This window comes from Lipophrys pholis (genome assembly GCF_963383615.2).
Source record: "Lipophrys pholis genome assembly, chromosome: 11".
In the NCBI taxonomy this organism is placed as follows: Eukaryota; Metazoa; Chordata; class Actinopteri; order Blenniiformes; family Blenniidae; genus Lipophrys; species Lipophrys pholis.
The window spans coordinates 11,514,188-11,534,371 of record NC_137631.1 but is presented as its reverse complement, the minus strand read 5'-3'; the positions used below and the strand labels follow the sequence as shown (position 1 = coordinate 11,534,371).

Here is a 20,184-nt window from a genome sequence, read left to right as displayed (position 1 = left end):
TTTCAGCCTCAAATAGCAGCTTCCTGATTTTATCCATTGTACCGTACTCAACGAGGCGAGGCCTGTATCCTGTGTGCACTACAAAGTTAATTGCATACAATTGAAAGGTGTGTCACTTAAATTGTTCTCGAGAAAAAAACCTTGTACTATAAAAATCATTTGTCAATGACCAAACACAAACTCACTGAAGAATTGGGCAAGACGCCATTAGGGCAAATAGGAGATGACAAGTGACTTGGCCCTGACACACACACACACACACACACACACACACACACACACACACACACACACACACACACACACACACACACACACACACACACACACACACACACATACACACACACACACACACACACACACACACACACACACACACACACACACCCCAATGTTTACTATGGGCACTGGCAGTCCCACTGTTGCCTGAGGGATGTGTCTGGGCATTGAGCACCATAGGGCCAATGTCTGAACCACAAGTGGCCCAGTCAAATCTTTACACACTCATAAACACGCCTGCATTAGTAACAGCTAGTTAAAATCATTCCATGAACTAAGGGTGAGCCTGCTATAGCACAACACCCTCAAACAACACTACAACTTACTTTATTCTTAATCTGCTATTTTACGACAGACTGGCTATATTGTCCAGTCTGTCCTGAGAATCTGCAACTCAATGTCCTCTCAAAAAATAGGAGTTGAAAAGGGGAAAATGATTCAAATGTACATCAACCCAAGACTTTTTCAATTACGGTAATCCCATATTTTATATTTACGATAGAATAGAAACAACACGTCACACAGTGAAAGTAAGACATTTCACAATTTCATGAAAAACATTCACTCATTTTGAATGTGTAGGCAGAAGCGCATCTCAAAAGAATGAATGAAAAATGAAAACAACTGGAGAAGCATTTCGTAAAACATAGGTGTATGAGAAGTGACTTGTGTTTGTATTTACATCTTACACAAGCGTAATACTGATATGTCTCTGCATTGCATAGACTAACATAAAAGTTTTGAACAGACCTTCATCTCATCAAATAATCTGTCTTAAAATCTAAAGGAGAAAAATTGTTTTTCCCCAAGCATGTGTAGATTCTGCAGGTAACTACATTACATTTCTCCAAGTTCCATAGAAATATTTAAGAAAATCGACCCCAATATCAAAATATCTTTGACAAAAATTTAAAAATAAAATCAGATACATCCTTAAGAACAGACTAAAAGTGCATCATCGGTTTGGTAATTATCTTGGTCAATTCAATTCAATTCAATTTTATTTGTAAAGCGCTAAATCACATCAACAAACATCTCAAAGCGCTCTTACAATGATAGAGTACAACAGAACCCAACTAAACCCTTAATGTCAAATTAATGTTAAGTGTTCTATGTGCCAGTACAAATGTAAACAACAAATATTGTGATTTGTATTGTGCTCTTACAAATTGCTGATTTGTGCTACTCACCCCCTAGATGTGCCAGAGGCAGAAAACAAGCACATACAGTCACACATCCAGTATTTTACTGTGCACATACTGCCCATTATATGTTCCCCAGGTACCAGCTTGACTTAACAGCAGTGACATTTACACTCATAGCCTCTGGAGTAATTTACACAGCTTGGCATTATTCACAGCTGGTTATAGTTCCATGCAGTAGACTGATTTAATAGTACTCAAAAGTAGGGTGGCACCAGGGCTACTTAGCACTGTGTATTAGCGAGACTGCAGGTCCCAATAAAACACAGGCCCCAGTTTCATGAACTGTATATTGACCCCTTTGTAACCTGCTTAAATAAGCTCACACCTCCATGCTGATAATGAACTGGTCCATGTTGGGAGTATATTAGTGGTCAGGTCCAACTGAAAGTAGTAGGGGCATTTGGCCAAGACAATAAAATATATGTGCAAAAAATATATCCCAGGGTGCTGCGAAAGTCAGGCAATTAAAATGGAAATGTAGCATGGGTATTTACAGCCAAGGAGTGAGCCCACAGTGGGTGCTGGAGAGATGCAGACAGAAACTGGGCGGGGGGCGGCTGACAAGAGACAGTGGCAGGGTACAACATGATTTAGATACTGTGAGGGAGACTGCAGGCCTATAATCCTGAAAGCACCGAAACAGACAGAGACAGCGGAGAAGAAGGGGCAAGCTCTGGGAATGAGAGACCGAGAGCCACAGAAAAAGAAAGTTTGTGACAGCGGGCAAAAAAAAACGGAGTGAGTGCAAAAGCGGAATGGAGATACACACAAAAGCCTGAGAGAGATAGAATGCGAGAAAGACTGTTAGATGGAGTGCAAGTAGCCAGACATGCAGGCAGACTGTCCGTCTCTGGTTTGTGGGAATGCGGTAAAGACACAGTAGTAGGCAGGGTCCCGGCTCTGAAATTAGAGAGTGGCGCTAAGCGAAAGGAGCCAGAGCCAAAGGCCGTCTGGGAGCTGCCAGGGGCTGCATCCCCAGCGCACTGCTGAAACATGATTTACTGCTGGGCCGCACTACAAACAGCACTCAGCTCCTGGTGCGCTATCAAACTCGCAGCAGCACACCAGCCGTTGCATGCTATCAAGTTCACAAAACTATAAAGATACCACATCAACAGTGGGAAGTGTCAATGTGAGAAAAGCCAGTTCAGCATAGGGCAAGGCAAAGACGTGGCAGAACGAGGAGCACAGCTGAAAAGAGCTCCAATCTGTGAAAATTGCCAAAAAGAGATGCAAGAGATTAGACATGTTGCAAAAAGGTACGATTCAGATGACAAAAAATTATTCTTGGTTTTCATAAGACTTCCAAACACTGTGGACTTGTATAATGTCCCCAGAAACAATTTTGCAGCTCTGGGGACTTATTAAGACTTTCATTTCCCACTTTGTCTTGCAAGATAAACTGTCCAATTACACTTGTTCCTGCTACGGGGCTGTGTGAGTGGGATGTGTATTAGCACATAATGAATTGGACACAATAGTGTTTTGCTTGATGATATTGTACAACCATGCAGTCAAAAGCAGAGCCAAGTTTTTCTTACATTCAGGGATCCTCCATGAACATAACATTCATCATTTTCTACAGCGCTTCAGGGTCATCGGGCACTGGACCTGATCCCAGTTGATTATGGCTGAAAGGCAGGATACACCCTGGACAGGACCCCAGTCCATCATAGGCAAAACACAATAGACAACCAAATATACACCCAAGACCAACCTAGACTCAAACTGGGGACATTTTAGATTTGATAGTTGAAATAACAGATTCTTGTCATTTTAGAATAATCACTGCCACTGACTCATTGTGTCGACACGCTGAACTTTTGACACAATAATGACAAACCAATTAATTACCTGCTGATATCGTTGAAGACGAAAGCCTTAAACCACAAGGGGATGCTGGTCTACAGAGGACAATTCCCTCCAACTCTTTTTTTCAGTGGGAGTAAACCATTTCCCTGAAAGTCATGCACGTGTGTGCAAACTGTTTATTTACTTGCTGTGCAAACTTGCATATTGACTGCACATTTGTCGAGGCACATCAAAATTCAAGGAACTGGATTTAATCAGAGAAGAAAAACACGATGAACTTCGAGGTTTTTACATTATGCAACAAGTCAAGTCCAGACATGCTGGGAGATACTGTGTGCGCTTGTCTGCAGCAGCACCGGGCAGTAACAGCACGGCCACTGCACTGAAGCTGTGTGTCTCTGGATCTGTCTTGGTCTGGATGTGTGTGCATGTGTGAGTCTGTGTGTACGCATATGCTTCCTCTGCCAAGTTTCCTCTCTTTGTTTAGACCGGTCCGGTCAGTTCGGCTCCCCGCTGAGCATGCAGCGGCCAAATACACTCATATATCAAAACAACGGCATAACAACAGACAGGGTGCATGCAGGGCAGAGAGGCGCTGGGAAAAGCAGCAAAGGGGAGATGGTCGGCGTGGTGTCGATACAGGAAAGCAGAAAGAGAAGGGAAACTGAAGAATGGAGACCTTTGGGATGGCAGGGGCACGCTCTAAAAAAGGGAGAATTCATTGACCCCACTCACCCAGAGGAAGGGATGTAGGTTGGAGACGGGCAAATGAACTAAGAGACCAATGAGAATAATTCACTGACACTGAAACATACACAGAGTATATGATTAACTACTTGTGCTTAATATAGAGACAGACGCACTTTTGTAGGATTTGTAGAACTAGTAAAAATGATGACGATGTGTGAAGCTTCTAATTCAACGCTTTCAATACAAGGGCCGATATCACACGCCACAGTGAGCATTTTAGATGAGCAGGGGTTTAGATGAGCCAAATGCAACTATGGACCAAGCAGACCAAATCCCAGAATCCACTTTATTCCAAACACACAAACAAACAAATGAAAGCAGAAACTCGTCAGATTATAAAAAATAAACGGCTGTATAATTTTGGAGTAGAAACCTAAAATATAGGCTTGGTTTTAAAGGGGTAATGCTCTCATAATAACATTAACACAGCTGGGATTTGATCTTTTGCATTGCCAAAATGCTCCAAAATGTGAATAAATCCCCCCCAAAAGTTGATTTTTCTTCACTTAAAACATACCTTGAAAGCATTTATTAAGATTTACTATGGGCACTCTTATTGTACGTATTATAATGTCTATTTAGTAACTTTATAAATAGAATGATATAAAAAGGCTCACATATGGCCTTCAATGACATCCAAGACATGACATATTCTATTTTTTTCCACTTGTGATATCTGAAGCATTAAAAAACATAACATATTCTAATTCTGAATGTGAGACTGAAGACTGTTCATGACTGTTTCATACTGTTTCAACAGTATGAAAATGTCATTTGAGTTGTAGTTAAGAAAAAAAAAAAGGAAACACAATATCTCTTTTTAAATGGATGTAGGTGCTTCATAAAAGCTAAGTAAAATGTTGAAACAGCAAAGAATGCTTCGTCCTTGGCACCTACGTAATAACTTAGTTGTGATCGTAAAAGTGATTCTTTTACTAGAGAACCCAACATCCTGAACCACAGTGAGGCACTGAAACTGATTTATAGTAATTGTATAGTCATAGATGTGGGCTCAACTTAATGTGCTGAGCATAGAATACATGATTGGGTACAACAGATTTATTTTAGGCACCCACTGCAAATCATTAATGGATTTAAGCCACAAAATTATTCCTCATACTCCAGCCACTCAATCTGTAACCCACCCTTCACCACTGAAAGATGTGATTAAGCTGTTGAGAACTAAGCCAAGGCCTTGCTGGATTGACCAATTTGTGTGTGTGTGTGTGTGTGTGTGTGTGTGTGTGTGTGTGTGTGTGTGTGTGTGTGTGTGTGTGTGTGTGTGTGTGTGTGTGTGTGTGTGTGTGTGTGTGTGTGTGTGTGTGTGTGTGTGTGTGTGTGTGTGTCTACAATTGTATATTTATATGAGCTGGGGATATCCACTTGTATTTTTGTGGATGGTCTAATGTTTGAATATGTATATCTGTGCATGTGTGTTTACAGTACAAGGCCCTTGTCTCTAAAGCCCTGCACTGGCTCTGGATTGGACCAGTCTAAACACACACACAGAGTTGTACACACACGCTCCTGCCCCCCTCAGAGCCATGCTTTTAGAAACATGGGGCCCTAAATGCCTTACAGATGGATTCCTAACAAACACAACACTCTGTCTCGGCCCTCAAGTATTCCCAGTATTTGGCCTTGCTGTAAATTATAACATTCTTACCTAATTGAGACGCTATTAAGGTCAGTGCTCAGACTCTAGTGCATACGCTTCATGATATATAAGCAGGACATACATGGCACAGCACATTTTGCCCTCATATTGTGGGTTAAGTTAACCACACAGTGAGTGTGATATATGGTCCATGTAATTGCAGCAACACAAATAACACAGTAGTTGCTGTTTTGCTAGACACCACTGATGATTTGGTAGCCACAATTCCAAATACATCTTGGGAACCTTTGGATTACTAAACTATGCTGAACCAATCGAGTAAGTGTGAAGTACTACACTGTTTCTGCTGAGTGTTTGCCTTTTTTTATTTTTTTTTTATTTTGCGTAATCTTTAAAAGCTCACAGTGTTGATATATCCGGGGTGGTGTTTTCTAGGAAAAAAGAAAAATGCTAACCATTATATACATCAAATAAATATGATAAATAATGAAAATGAAGCTGACCTACCACCTCACGGATCAGGAGTAGAACTCACGTGATTACGTCCGTTTTCCAAAAATCTGTTGGAAATTCTGGTTGAATGCTGTATTTAGTTAATTTCCAAAGTAAAGAAAGACCCTGTCAAAAGCATATCTACAGGCAAAAAAACAACATGCTGTTGTTGTTGGTTACAAGCTTTTACAAAAGCTAGAGTATGTCTCTGCAACTGATATGTCTTCTTTTCTTTTTTGCACATTAAATTAGTGAAGTAAATGCTGTGATGCTTGTAAAAACCTAAAGTTGTAAAGCTTTGTGTTTTGTAACGTATTATTGGTCTTTTATTTGGCACCCTGCCATCGTTTAACCATACTTTATTAATCCCCTTGGGTTAATTCCTTTATCTGCAGTTATACATCCTAGTTCTAGGATGCAGTGGGCAGTCATTACGAGGGGGCTCCGGGGAGCTGATGGGGGTCAAAGGTCTTACTCAGGGATCTACAGTGGTGACCTGTCTGCTGTGGCATTCAAACTTACAAACTTCTAATCCCAAGACCGCTACTGTAGCCTCTAACCGTAGGTTTTACTGCCAACAAAGACATAGTTCAACAATAAATCCAATAATATTCAATGTATTTGCGGCACATATTCAAATTTCTATCATCAGCTCATATGTGTTCTGAGACTACAGCATTGAATTTCACTTGTTTAGTGTGGACCAATCTTTTCTCAGTCTTGTGAAAAACTTTCAGTGCCACACAAAGCTATTTACCTTCCACCATAATTAAAGGCTGCCATGTTCAATCCGACACGCTCCTTTCAGTCTTATGTTGCTGAGCTGCTCCGGGCAACAGCACTTTTCACAATATTGTTAAATCAGATCTGAACTAAAAAAGCATGAACTCATCCAGACAGACATTTACAGGTTATTTGAAAAGTTCACCGCTGTAAATGCTCTGCCTTTTTTTTTTTTTTGTCTATCACTATGTGAGAGCAAAAACAAAAAACTAAATCTGCTCGGATAAAAGTGGGACCGATTTACCACAAGCAAATGCGCTGACTTCCCCTCAAAGCATGCGAGCTCCCTCCCTCCCGTAAGACCACACTGAAGCCCGGAGAGACATTAGTCACTGTTTGAGCTTGTCATTCAGGCATTTTTCATCGAGTGTATCTGACACAAAGATAACACACTGTCACAGAGGCTCATCCATCTTCGTTTCCAAGTCACTCCTGGAGAATTCAATCTTGAGAGTGTGGGGTTAGACACTCGGGCAATTAATCACCTCTGTGCTCGTGTGTGTGTGTGTGTGTGTGTGTGTGTGTGTGTGTGTGTGTGTGTGTGTGTGTGTGTGTGTGTGTGTGTGTGTGTGTGTGTGTGTGTGCGCGTGTGCGGACCTATAGGTGTCTTTGTCTGTGAGTGATAAATCACTGTCTCACCCCGTACAGGACTCACAATGCCTGAGCCCCCTTCAGCCAACTTAAGATAAATTCATCTACAAGTGATGTGCTGACAATACGTAGACAGGAATATCATTCTGTCTTACTTACTCAGTGAGAGTGGTAGATGTCTGGTGCTTTATAAGGGAGAGGGGAAAAGAAAGTGGAAATTTGTCAAAAAAAAAAAGAATTCTGGAGACAAACCAAGAGCGCATATTGAGAAAGGCATGGGAACACGGTCCTGTGCACACGCAAACATGAGGGTATACAGAGCTGTTGAATAATTCTTGGAGAAGTTGGGAAAGGTCCGATTTAGAGGTGATTCAACTGTGACACCAGGCTTTCGCTCTGGGTGTGAGTAAGTTTACTATTATGAGCAACATGAGCAAGAGGTGGCGCAACTCAGGAATTACACAACGTTATGAAATGCGTGCAGTCATGCGAGTCAAACAAGAGTGAGCACTGGAGTTTCTGTTGCAAACAACTTGCAAATGACCAGAAAATTCACTTGAAAGATTTGAAATTGCAGCGATCGATTGAATTAATTTTGTGTGTCATTTCAAAAAATGTATCTATGACTTGTAAATGTCAAGTGGGTGAAAGAAATGGTTTACAGTGTAAAGAGAGCCACAGGACCAGCAGAATATACCAAGTACAAAGGGTCAGCAGGTTTATCCACCTGCCGCCTGAGGGAAAAAGGAAGCCCCATTTTCCACAACAGGTGTGCTGGCCTGCAAGAGCCATCAAAACAAGAAAATTCACACAACCAGAATGGTGAAAGACAGGTAGGGGGCGGGCCACAGGGCGAGGAAAACAGTAATTACAAAGAACTGGTGACTCTCGGTATCAGAAGTGTCAGCTGATTATTTGCTGTACCTTTTGGAGGAAATATTTGTTGCGGCACGGCAGGTTTCGTTTGACAAACATAACAAACAGCGACTGGTTGAACACTGTCTGAATCAGAAGTGCTCCACTGATATGTTTCCCCAATTACGGCCCTCTCAGTCACATTTGGCCTTGACGTCACAGCAAAGCATGGGCAAAAGAAAAAAAAAAAAGGGGGGCAGCAAAGACTAAAAGACAGACTGAAGGATAAAAGAGGGTAGTCGTATGGGAGGCACTTCTGTACACAGGTTTATGTTTTAAATCAAGAGATTGCGATCGCAACATGGAGCCCGAAGCAAATGGTCTGTAACGGGTACTCTGAGGGAGGTCCTCAGGCTCAGAGCGTACATCGGTTCAAGATCATTACTCCTTTCTCGTAACAAAGAGGTCAGGGAATGGCTAATGCTTGTAAACATTAGGGAACGGCACTCTTGATGAGTGCACAGAGATGGTAAGGTAAATATTCAGGCAAGTGGGGGAAGTCCTGAACAGGCTGGTTGTGAAGAGGAAATAAGTGACGGCGGAGTGCATTGTTCCATTGTATAGGAGCTGTTTTCATGGGACAACAAATTCACTCTAAGAGTAGGGTTTATCGTGCAATGATAGTTTCAGATTTAAATGAATAAATAATGTCAGAGTGCACAGAAAAGTTTTTTTTTCCAAATCCACAAGCATAATTTCACTTGCTGCAACCACTCAGATAAACAAACAACACACGCACCCACACACCAAAGCTAACACATTTCATACCCCATGATTTGTGCGTGGAAAGACACAGTGGCTTGTACACAGAGAGGCAGACACCTTCACAAACCAACCGAGACACCACCACCATGGTCTCAAGGGCTTGATAACACAGCTGTAACCTTTTTCGTGATACCTCACTGCATTATGACTGTTTAGCGCTCTAATGCCGTTAAAACTGTCTCGTGGAAACATCCAAGAATTGGTTTGTCGGTACCAAAGATAATGATCTGCAATAAAAGTGGAGCACAAACGCAGCACGGGATCAATGCTGATGAGGCAGAGCACAGAGGACATGTGTATTTGGCACGAAATGACAGAGCAGCCATCAAAAGATTCCACCACACGCATTCATCTGATAGCAGACATAAGCTGGCAGTCACGTTCAGACGCACACACACACACACACACACACACACACACACACACACACACACACACACACACACACACACACACACACACACACACACACACACACACACACACACACACACACACACACACACACACACGCAGGGAAGCGTGCCTACCTTATCTTCCAGTCTGATCATTCGAGCACCAATAGTTGGGTATTCTTTGTCCTCGCCTTTTCCTGGTGAAGAAAAAGAAAAAGAAAAGGAAAATATGAAATGAATAAGGTTTTTTCTATATTGCTTTCATCGACTGAGGGTTGGGGACCTACGATTGGCAAAAAGCAGTGTACCGGGTAAAGAACTGTCTTATCTGTGATGGCCAGCATGTCCTGGTTGTGTCGCAGTGTGAGATTGCTTTTCTTATCATCAGCAGGGAAAACACAGACGCATAAAATCACAACTACACTCTCACTCATACCTATAGGCACTTTACAGACACAAATTCTCTTGATATGCATGTCTTTGGATGGTGGGAAGAAATAAGAGCACTCGAAGAAAACCAGTACATGCACAGGAAGAACATTCAATTTCCACACAGAAAGCCCCATAATCCCGGAACTGAACCAGGGATATTCTCACTGTGACATGAGAGTACTAACCACTGACACACCACGCAGCTCCTTAAACAAATCATGTGCACACATAGACAAATATTTCACGGTAAACAGCCTCTCATTGGGAAGTGAAACTATTTTGTTTTGCTTTGCTCGATCCAGTCCGAGTGGTGACGTTTGCATCCCGCCAGTGTTATTTTTAGTTGACATGCAAGCTGTGGTAGGGGCACGGCACTTAACATTTCCAAATTGGCCAAAGAAATGTGTTTTCGGTGAGTCGCCTGACATCCTCTTCTACAAGCGTGCTAATACAGGTCGGCCGGCGCTGCGACATCAGCCAGGGCGCACAAAATGCACATATGCACGGGCACAAAAACACACATGCCGCCGTAACCCACAGCCAAACCGAGTCATAACACAAACACATCAGGGACCTCTCTTTCACTCGTATTTAGTCTGGCACAGCTTGTGAATGCCTGAGTTGTAAACACAGGGATAAAGTGAGGAGTGATAGTTGTCTATCAGATGGAGACCGTTTTTTTTTTTTTTTTGTATATTTACCTGGAAGAAACATTCCCGGCTTCCCCAGAGTACCATCCAGCCTAGGGGAAGAGATAGAAAAACGTAGAGAGCAAAGGAATATAAAAGTGAATACAGAACAAACTAGGACCAGCTTGAACCTATTTTTATTTGGGTTTTCTGAAAAGAAAATCTAACAAAAAAACACACCAAAAAACATTGCAAGTTTTAAATGAATCCATAAATAACTGCTCTGTTCTTCTTGAAATGAAGAACACTAAAAACACATCAAAATTTACTTGCACATGTGGTACACAATGGGGCAAAGCATTTGAACGCAACATGCTCAGCAAACCACTCGTGTCATTCAGTAACCGCAAACTAACAATAAACTTTTATCACAACATCTTTATAAATCTTCCATTTGAGAGGTTGACCAACATGATGAAAAGCATGTCTCATGATGCTTTGGAGTGTTTTGACTCGCTTTGGAAAATCTGATGTGCATAAAATGATGAAGTTCTCAATTATTAAAGACTTAATATCAATCTAAACATGAGGAAGAGGAAGAAAAATAAATAACAGCTTTTCACTGACTTGTGTTGATTTATGTTGCAGTTTTGGGTTCAAATCAATGTGTCACCATGGATCAGTAAGATATGACAAGGCTGAACCTTGAATTTTAAGTGGCTCCTGAAGAATTCAAATTATAACGCAATATGGCCAACACATGAAACTTTTACTAAACTGTGTTCTACTTCTGAGTCTTCACACTTGGTGGAACTTGAACAAGTTCGGTTCTTATTGAAACTAGGCTAATAACTTTGTATTACATTAATAGTATAAAAAAGTGCTATATAATTAAAGGTGATTGACTGACTGACTGACTGACTGACTGACTGATTGATTGATTGAATAACAGAAAAAATGTTGCTCGTAAATAAATAAATAAAAAGTGGTATAACTAAAGAAATGCAAAGCATCAAATGAATACAGATAGCAGATAGTTCCTATTTGTCAAAGGCATTGAAGGAACAGAGTCAAAAATATATAGTTGAGTTAAATTATGTGAGATTTTTCACTTGATCCTTGTGACTTTAAACTATGAGTCAATATGGAAGTAGCTTAAATGATAAATAAGAGAAAAGAGCAAAAAAAACAAAGACTCCACCTTCTTTGCAGCTCTTTAATGCGGACCATCATGTTGAGGTGACCCTGGGAATACTGCTCAATCACGTCTCGCACATCATAGGGCTTCCGTGCTTGCTGTGGATTCATGCACACACACACACACACACACACACACACACAAACACGCAGTGCGGCACAAAAGCCATTGTCAAACACAACCTCCGTTGCTTGGTCCCCGAAAACATCCCCAACCCCCTAGGGTGCAAAGGGTTCATTGTTAACTCAGTGTGTGTGTGTGTGTGTGTGTGTGTGTGTGTGTGTGTGTGTGTGTGTGTGTGTGTGTGTGTGTGTGTGTGTGTGTGTGTGTGTGTGTGTGTGTGTGTGTGTGTGTGTGTGTGTGTGTGTGTGTGTGTGTGCGTATATGCATGCACTAACAAGTGCATGGTCATGTAGAATGCGATCGTGTTAAGGCCCTTTCACAGCTTTGTTTAGTGTGACGTTGATACAAGGAGCATCAGAAAGAACCCAGTGAACTCTTTAGGGTATTCTTGGTATACGCAGAGTATAGCCTCAGCAGCTGAGATCACTTAGGCCATAATTGAAAACATACAGAAGACTTGGAAACAGTCAGAATATAGGAACCATTCTGCAAAACATGCAGCATGAATTCAATGGCTAAACTATTCCAAATATGATTTATTTTTTTAAACTGAAGTATTTTACTACACATTGTTTCGTAGAATCGCTGACTTCGCTCCAGTTTGAGGCCATGCCCTGCTGTGTGTGTGTGTGTCAGTGTTTTTGTAAGAGTGTGTTTCTGAACATGCAGTGTAGTAAAGTGAATTCCTACTGCAGCCCAAGAGACAGGTTAGTAGATTTCCCATGATACTACGGCTGAACTGAAGACAGCACAAAGAAGACATGCAGGTGCAAGTTTCTGGCATTTACGCACACACACACACACACACACACACACACACACACACACACACACACACACACACACACACACACACACACACACACACGCACACACACACGCTGCAGCTGATATATGCCCTCAAGGCTCCCCCTCCCACTCCTGTACAACTACGCACGCATGCACAAAAATCAGTCTCTCTCTTCTTTTCTAATCCCTCCTTCTCTCTCTTCAATGCCGTTGTGCTTTTCTCTGCGAGTTTCCCATTGCTCACCTGAAATTTCCGCCTGGCCACAAAGTACTGCATTCTGCGGAGGACTTTTACTGCTGATCTCTGGGCATGGGACAACCTGTGACGGAACAAGAGATGAAATTGCAATTAAAGAAGAGACAGAACACAAGATTTTAAAAAAGTAGGCTCAGAGTCTGACCGAACCAATCCTCGATAGTTGTATACCATGAAACGGAAAAACAATAGCGGCGCTGATGAAAAACACACGTGTTCACAAATGCACAAATACACATTTAACTATGTGCATCAACACAGAATAACCCACACAGTTTATTAGTGATTCTCTTCTTTGGTCAAAACAGTGAATCTGCAGTCATCTCCAAAGTGAAAGAGAAGAAAACCAGACTCAACTCGCATTAGGAGGAGTCCCAAAACACAAGTCCCTCAGCTCAAAGCGGCACATCTGTGTCAACACGAGGGAAAACCCACTGTTGTTGAGCTTGAACACGGGAAAAGAAACCACTGGATGCAAACAACATGCGCACATACTGGAACGTGCATACCATAGTGACTGTATGGCTGTTTGTTTTCTCGTGGAGACGGCCTGCAATGCTGAGCACGGGCGCTCGTTTGGTTTACTCTTCAGAAATAGCTGAAAGCCGTGCATGGCGGCCTCACGCACACCTGTGGCGTGTTTGGATGAGTGAAAGTAGATTGTGCAAAAACTGGCTGACATTTTGGCGAGAGGGTGTGTTTCTGTGGTTTGACTGATTGAAAACACGCAAAGGCCGACAGAGGAAACAGATGTACGTGGAACATAATCAAGCATAATCACCCAACCAAAGGTCTCCTCACTGTTTTCAGGTCCCGTCTTTCACAGGACTCACAGCCACATTCCAAGGTGAATTAAAGAAGAAATGTATTTTGCTGTTATTTATTTTTAACAGTATTGCAATGGTACTGGAAGATTATGAATGGATTACACACCAATATAGGATTCCTGTGATTCTTGTAATTACTGGCTCCGGAATAAACAATGCCAAAAAAAAAAAAATGTGTTTAAACCTCCACTGCTGTCATTTTATCAAGTTTTAATAGTTGAAAGATGTCAAAGACTTTGGCAAAAAGTGACGAGGCAGAACATCAGAAGCACTCGTCACTAAGGGAAGGTTTGTCTTTTGATACCGGTAATGCATTATTACCCAATGTTAATCTATGACCAGTGTAGACCAGCACCCAGAGTTGTTTGCATGTAAGCTGCCATCAAATCCAAAGTTTCACTAAAGTGGTGTGCAGTACTTTTTCAATTTTGAAGCAATACTTGGTTGGTATGGTTGTAGTGTGACTGTGTGAACAGAGCATGTTTAAAATGATCTCCAAAGGCATTCATGCAATGATTTTGGATGAAAGCAGATTGAAATACCAAACTTTATTATGGGATTTGATTGAATTTAATCATTTCATTATTCCAAAGGCTCTTCTTTGTCCATATGATGCTTTTGTGTTTATTTGTTTGATTGCATGTGGCAACGTCTACAATGAATAGTCCACTTGTTTGAGATGAAGTAGTCTGAGTAGTGTGCTGACATCTGAAAGTGAGCCAGTGATCAAAGTTACATGAGTTGTCAGTTAAATTGTTTTATGTTTTAAAATTGGTCATAATAATAATACCACTTTTAATAATACAGCTTTTCAACATTTTCACATGGGTCTCATTGGTCCTTATATTCAAAGTTTATTGCCCCAAATCCTTCTTTTCTTTGATTTTCAGCCATTTGAAAAATCAATCATATGAGCTGCAACCAGAATCTGCTGTGTCTGTGTGAACCGGACCGTCTCCACCCACACATGTCCATCTTGGGATGAGGAGGAGGTACTTCCTCTCGTGGTGCCATGTGCCAGAGTAGAGTTGCCTATTTCTCGGAGGGTGAAAGGCAGGGCCTACCTTGATTGGGATTGGCCAAACCCAAGATGACATTAAATAAGGTTTGATTTCTGATTCGCTTGTTGGAGCAACACACTTTTTGAAACTTGAAACAAGGGAGAGAGATGACAGACTTCTCTCTTCTGGGCCGTCATTCCCACGTATGGGGACATTTGTGATATTTGTGATTTGTTGCCCATCGAGTTTCTAGGGTTTATTTATGCCTTTCGCCCTGTGATCACTGGAAGGTGGAGGCAATCTTACTCATACATGTTTGATCTCACATGGAGATGAGCTGATTGTCGTTTGATGGCAAAAGGTCAAATGTCAAGGGTCAAGGTCACAAAGACTTTGCTAACTCTCTAACAGATCTAACAGAGATTTCATTAGTTTGTCAAACTAAGGCCGGAGCAGCAGAGAGACAGCATATTATAAACTTTTATTATTACAGCTGGGAAATATAAACACTTTATTTTTACATTTGTCACCAAAATGTCTTGAAAAGAATAAGAGCAAACTGAAATTGTTTTTCCCACAGTTTTTTGCTCCTGATTACTGCACAAAATACCATGAAAGTTCTTGATCCCTCCATTTATGCAGCCTTGTGTTTTCCCTAATAATATGGAGCTCATGTTATATGGCTAACAATAAGAGAGCTGCCACCTACAGTTCAGTTTTTGGTATCAGAACAGTTACTTTTTATTGAAAAACTGCAGATGGAAAGTAATTTGACCTAACGCAGGGTCATCGCACATGTCAGATTGTAGCTTCTGGTTGTGTGTTTGATCCACTTGCCTTAAATACAATGATTCAGACTTTTTGTCCGTCCCAAGTGCTCTCAGCTTTCAATTGTGGAACGCACACAGAGCTTGCTCCTCTTTCAACCTGAACTGCTCTATCCTTACATGAAAGCCGATGTTTGTATATTTGTATTTGAGGTTTACACGTGTCTGTGCACAGTTCACAACACTCGTGTGAGACTACAGTCCATGTGCACACATAAATGCGTACTCTCCACCCTCCCCAAACAAGGGTCTTTGTGGAGTCAACAAGTCGCTCTGAGGTCTTAATTTGGCTGACGGACCACAAAAGGACTTAACAGACAATGCAGTGACATAGGACCATAAAACACGAACATCAAAGGCCGTCAGACTGCTGTCTTTTTTTTCCTGCCCTCTGTGCAAGGGCTGCCCAAGCTATAGGAGGAAATGCACACAAACAATACCAAACATAAAGAGCATGAGGCCCCATTTGAAGAAAAAATAAAAGGTCTTCCACCCACCCCCTTGCTCTCCTTCGTTGATGAGGAGAAGGATGTTGTTTTTTTTCTCCCCTCATTTCTGTGCGACTCGGAGGTTCGGGCATAATTGGGAAAGAAAACATATGTAGGAAACAAAAAACATGTGCGGTTTTGATCGCTGTACAACTGTACCCCGCTCCCTCCTTGCCCTCCTCCGGCTTCCTGCATTTGACACAAATGCACACACATGTTCAGTGGGTAAGTGTGATAAAAGAATACATGGCAGGGTTTTGGTTGAACACCCTCCTTTCTTCTCCACTCCATTAAACATTTGGCACACACAAACTGAAGGAATGCGATTCCCATATCTCTGCTGACGCTGCCCTTGCTGGCTCCAACGCTGCCACTCATCTCCTCCTGTCTTCCTCTCTTCCAGTTTATCATCTAGGTGTTTGGTTGAATCGCGAGGGGCTCCCTTGGTGTCGGCAAAGCTTATATCACTTAGATTATTTCCATTATCCCGCACTGTATGACTCAATCATCTGGAAATATTAGTTGTGTTTTCAATAAAACTATCTTTATTAGTTTAGCTGTGAGAAGTCACGTATCAGCTGTAATTGCTGGCGTTACGAATCAGCCTGGACCCTTTCTTAAAAGACTGTGACAGATTTAGCCCCATGGCTTCCCCCACACCCTTTATTCATTTTAAGATGGTCACTCTGGAGACCTCTTGAGTTGTCAATGGCAACTCTCACTTGATACGCGCCACCTTGAGCTCTCTCTTTGGGTGGAGACTCTCACATATCCTGTGCTTCCATGGTGCGCTGTAATAACCTTGGAGTCAGTCAAGAGAAAGCAGCCTTCGACATCAGTGTGCTATGGCCAGGGCCCAGCACGACTGCTGGCGTGTGTGCTGGGGTGTGTGCTGGGGGGTGTGTGCTGGGGGGTGTGTGTGTGTGTGTGTGTGTGTGTGTGTGTGTGTGTGTGTGTGTGTGTGTGTGTGTGTGAGAGATAAGCTTTATGACTGGTGCTTTCGCCGATCAAAGAGATGTGCTCTTCTTCTGTTCTCCTCAAAAACAGACATCTCTTTATCATATCTCGGGAGGATAAGATGACTACATTCTTTCAAAAATGTTTGATGTGGAAGTGATGGCATGCCAGAGGGTGCCATGGTAAGAAGTGTAAGAGCGGTATTGCAAAGACCCCCATAACATAACAGCTGAACCTTCGCATTCAATGAAGTGGCCGAGCAGTTGTGAAGAATTATTTCTTCAGCTGACGAGGCTTGATTTGAATGGTTATTACAGGCCATTTTTTTACAAATGACTTCAAAATCAAGAACAAGAACAGACAAACCTGATTTAAATGGAAGTTTGTTCTACAGGTTGGAGCACAGAAATTAAACGCTGTTAAACTTTGCTTGGTTTGAATCATGGACACTATAAGTGTACTCTTTCCAGATGATTTGAAAACACAAGTAAAAGTAGTCTAATAAATCAGAGAAGTATTATGCTCCGACCATCGAGTTAAAAGAGTCTGAATTACGTAGGCCCTTTTAGCTGGCTGGGTGTGGCTTAATGTTTTAATACAATCTTAAAAAAATGTACATTTATGCAGCATTAAGGCCAAAAACCTGTAATGAATTAATGTTATAGATACATTTTGTGACTCTTGCCTGTGTCGCAGGTATCCCAGTTTAATCAAATGATTTGTGGATTGTGTTCTATTTAATGTCTAATAATCTATAATAATAATCTATTTTGTGCAAAACACAAATACCTTTTTTAACACCTTTTCTCATATTTACTGGGCGAATGTTGTGCTGTGAGAAGAATTAAAAGCTGTCTCAGAAATAGTCTGGTTGAATTCAATGACTGATGGGAAACAATTGGGGCTAATTTATAAAGCTTTCTGAACAGTCTTGGTTTAACTGTCCAACTGCAAAAAATGGGCAGCACAGTCCGCATTAGTTTAAGAATAGCCCAAATAATTGTACCTCAATTGTACCTTCTTCATGATTGACTACAGTGTGATTTGATACAACTAAACTTATGATTATTGAAGCTTGATCTACGTTCATTACTTTTCTAAGTATCTGGGTTTTTTTTCACTCGCATCATGAGCTTGAACTTGACTCAGGATCTGAACCCGAAGCACTGGACTACGTGCGATATAGTCGAGCAAGACGCAGCTGACTTCTCATACAATAGTCTTCCTCCTCCTGCTGTGTCCGGTCCATTTGTTTTTATGTCTCCCATTCCCAGATCAATAGACACTGATCAAGACAGGCCGGAGACAATAACAGCAAACAAACCCACATCAAAGCCCAGTGCCCATTAAGAACTGATGACAAAGGGAGAACAGAAAGGGCACGCCTCGTTTGATGTGTGTGGTCGCTGAGAAAGGGAGGGAAGAAAGAACTTTTGAGACCAGAGATATGGTGGATTTTAGTATCTTTTTCACAGCCTGTGACAAGCACACAAAGGAAATTTCACAAATGTTTTTGTGCATGTATAAAGGACCACAAAAAGCAAATGCAGGCAGACAATGCTAACGAAAGTTGACTATATTCTTTTCAGTACAGTGTAATTTTAATATCTTATTATTCTCCCTTTTAATTGAATTGAATTTAAAGTTTTATGCTGCTCTACACAGAGAATGTCCACCATGAGTCAAAGCAGTATCATAATTGTACAAGTCTACCACACAACCAAACAAACAAATACACAAATGCATTTCTTTCAGATTTACACAAAACCTACCATTTGCGAAAATCTATCCCCTACCTTGCTAATCTTCATCTAATCCTAAAAGACGATTTCATTTTCATCTTCCATTTTCTTTCCCCTGCGCTGACATAAATCAGAGTGCAACCAGATTTAGGTGCTCACCAACATACATAAGAATGACAGAGGCATACACATCTTAATTTCATTGCATTTCACTGACTACTTGACTAACCGTGACCATGAAGTAACCTGAAGACATGCTTTAGCCTAAAAATGTGATATTCCCTGAGGGGGGCAACTGTTTTCCGAACTGTTGTCAAACACAGGAAGACAGATGAACACATATATCTTTACATAACTTTTTGAGATATTACATTAAACAGCCGCTATCGTTTGCGGCTCTTTAACTTTTTTATCTCCACTGACCAAACTGTAACTTTATTCTAACCCTAAACTCAGTGTAACCTTGAAAGACGCCATCGCCTTAATATTGACTGATTGTCCTTCTGGGTACTTGTACACACACACACGCACGCACGCACGCACGCACGCACGCACGCACGCACGCACGCACGCACACACACACACACACACACACACACACACACACACACACACAGCGTTACCAAACACCTCTAAAGGTACATGTGAGTAAAAGTTTCCAGTCCTTAAGCTTGTGAAAGAATCCAACCAATAAAAATAACCTCTCTTGAGATAGTCAACATCCCTGTGACCTCAGAAACATCCTGCCTGTGTTTAATGTAAATGAAGCCAAACCTCACAACCTGTGATTATTTGAGGAGAACAGAGAAGGTCACAGATTTTGTGTATCACATGTAGAGAAGATTGAGGAGGAACACACTACTAAAATAATGACTGGTGAACTCTGCATGACACCAGTCTAAGTGCCAAGTTATCAAAGGATTTGAGAGAGGAGGTTTCCATTTAGACAGCTAAGAAAAGTTAAAACTACAGCCGTGGGAAAACACTATTTGCCAGGCTATGATGGCCACAGAGGAAACAGACAAAGCTTCTGGCCAGATTTAACCATATTAACTTGAACTGTTTTTACATAAAATATATGTCTGTTTTTCTTTATAATGACATTTACTTACTCACAGAGTGCACCAGAATTCACGTCGCAAACCTGAAATGAAGTTTACATTTTTCAATTTCTCTTTATTCCGATGGTACGTTACCTGTGTTTTTGGTTATATAACATGTATTACAGGATATAGTATATATCTTAACTAGGTCAGTAAATTCCCAATTTCTATCCAACACTATTATTTTACACATTTTAATACAAA

General features: G+C 41.4%; 1 protein-coding gene across 1 annotated transcript in view; it reads right to left on the bottom strand.

Moving 5' to 3' along the window:
* The window catches only part of kcnq1.2 (potassium voltage-gated channel, KQT-like subfamily, member 1.2), a gene marked incomplete at its 5' end in the record, with an annotated part of 166,501 nt that overhangs the window by 48,390 nt on the left and 97,927 nt on the right, over window positions 1-20,184 (bottom strand). Inside the window, 4 exons of the mRNA XM_080474641.1 lie at window positions 9,744-9,805; window positions 10,742-10,782; window positions 11,871-11,965; window positions 13,024-13,099. Of these exons, the coding sequence (XP_080330767.1) occupies window positions 9,744-9,805; window positions 10,742-10,782; window positions 11,871-11,965; window positions 13,024-13,099 (274 nt within the window). The remainder of the gene's footprint in view (window positions 1-9,743; window positions 9,806-10,741; window positions 10,783-11,870; window positions 11,966-13,023; window positions 13,100-20,184) is intronic.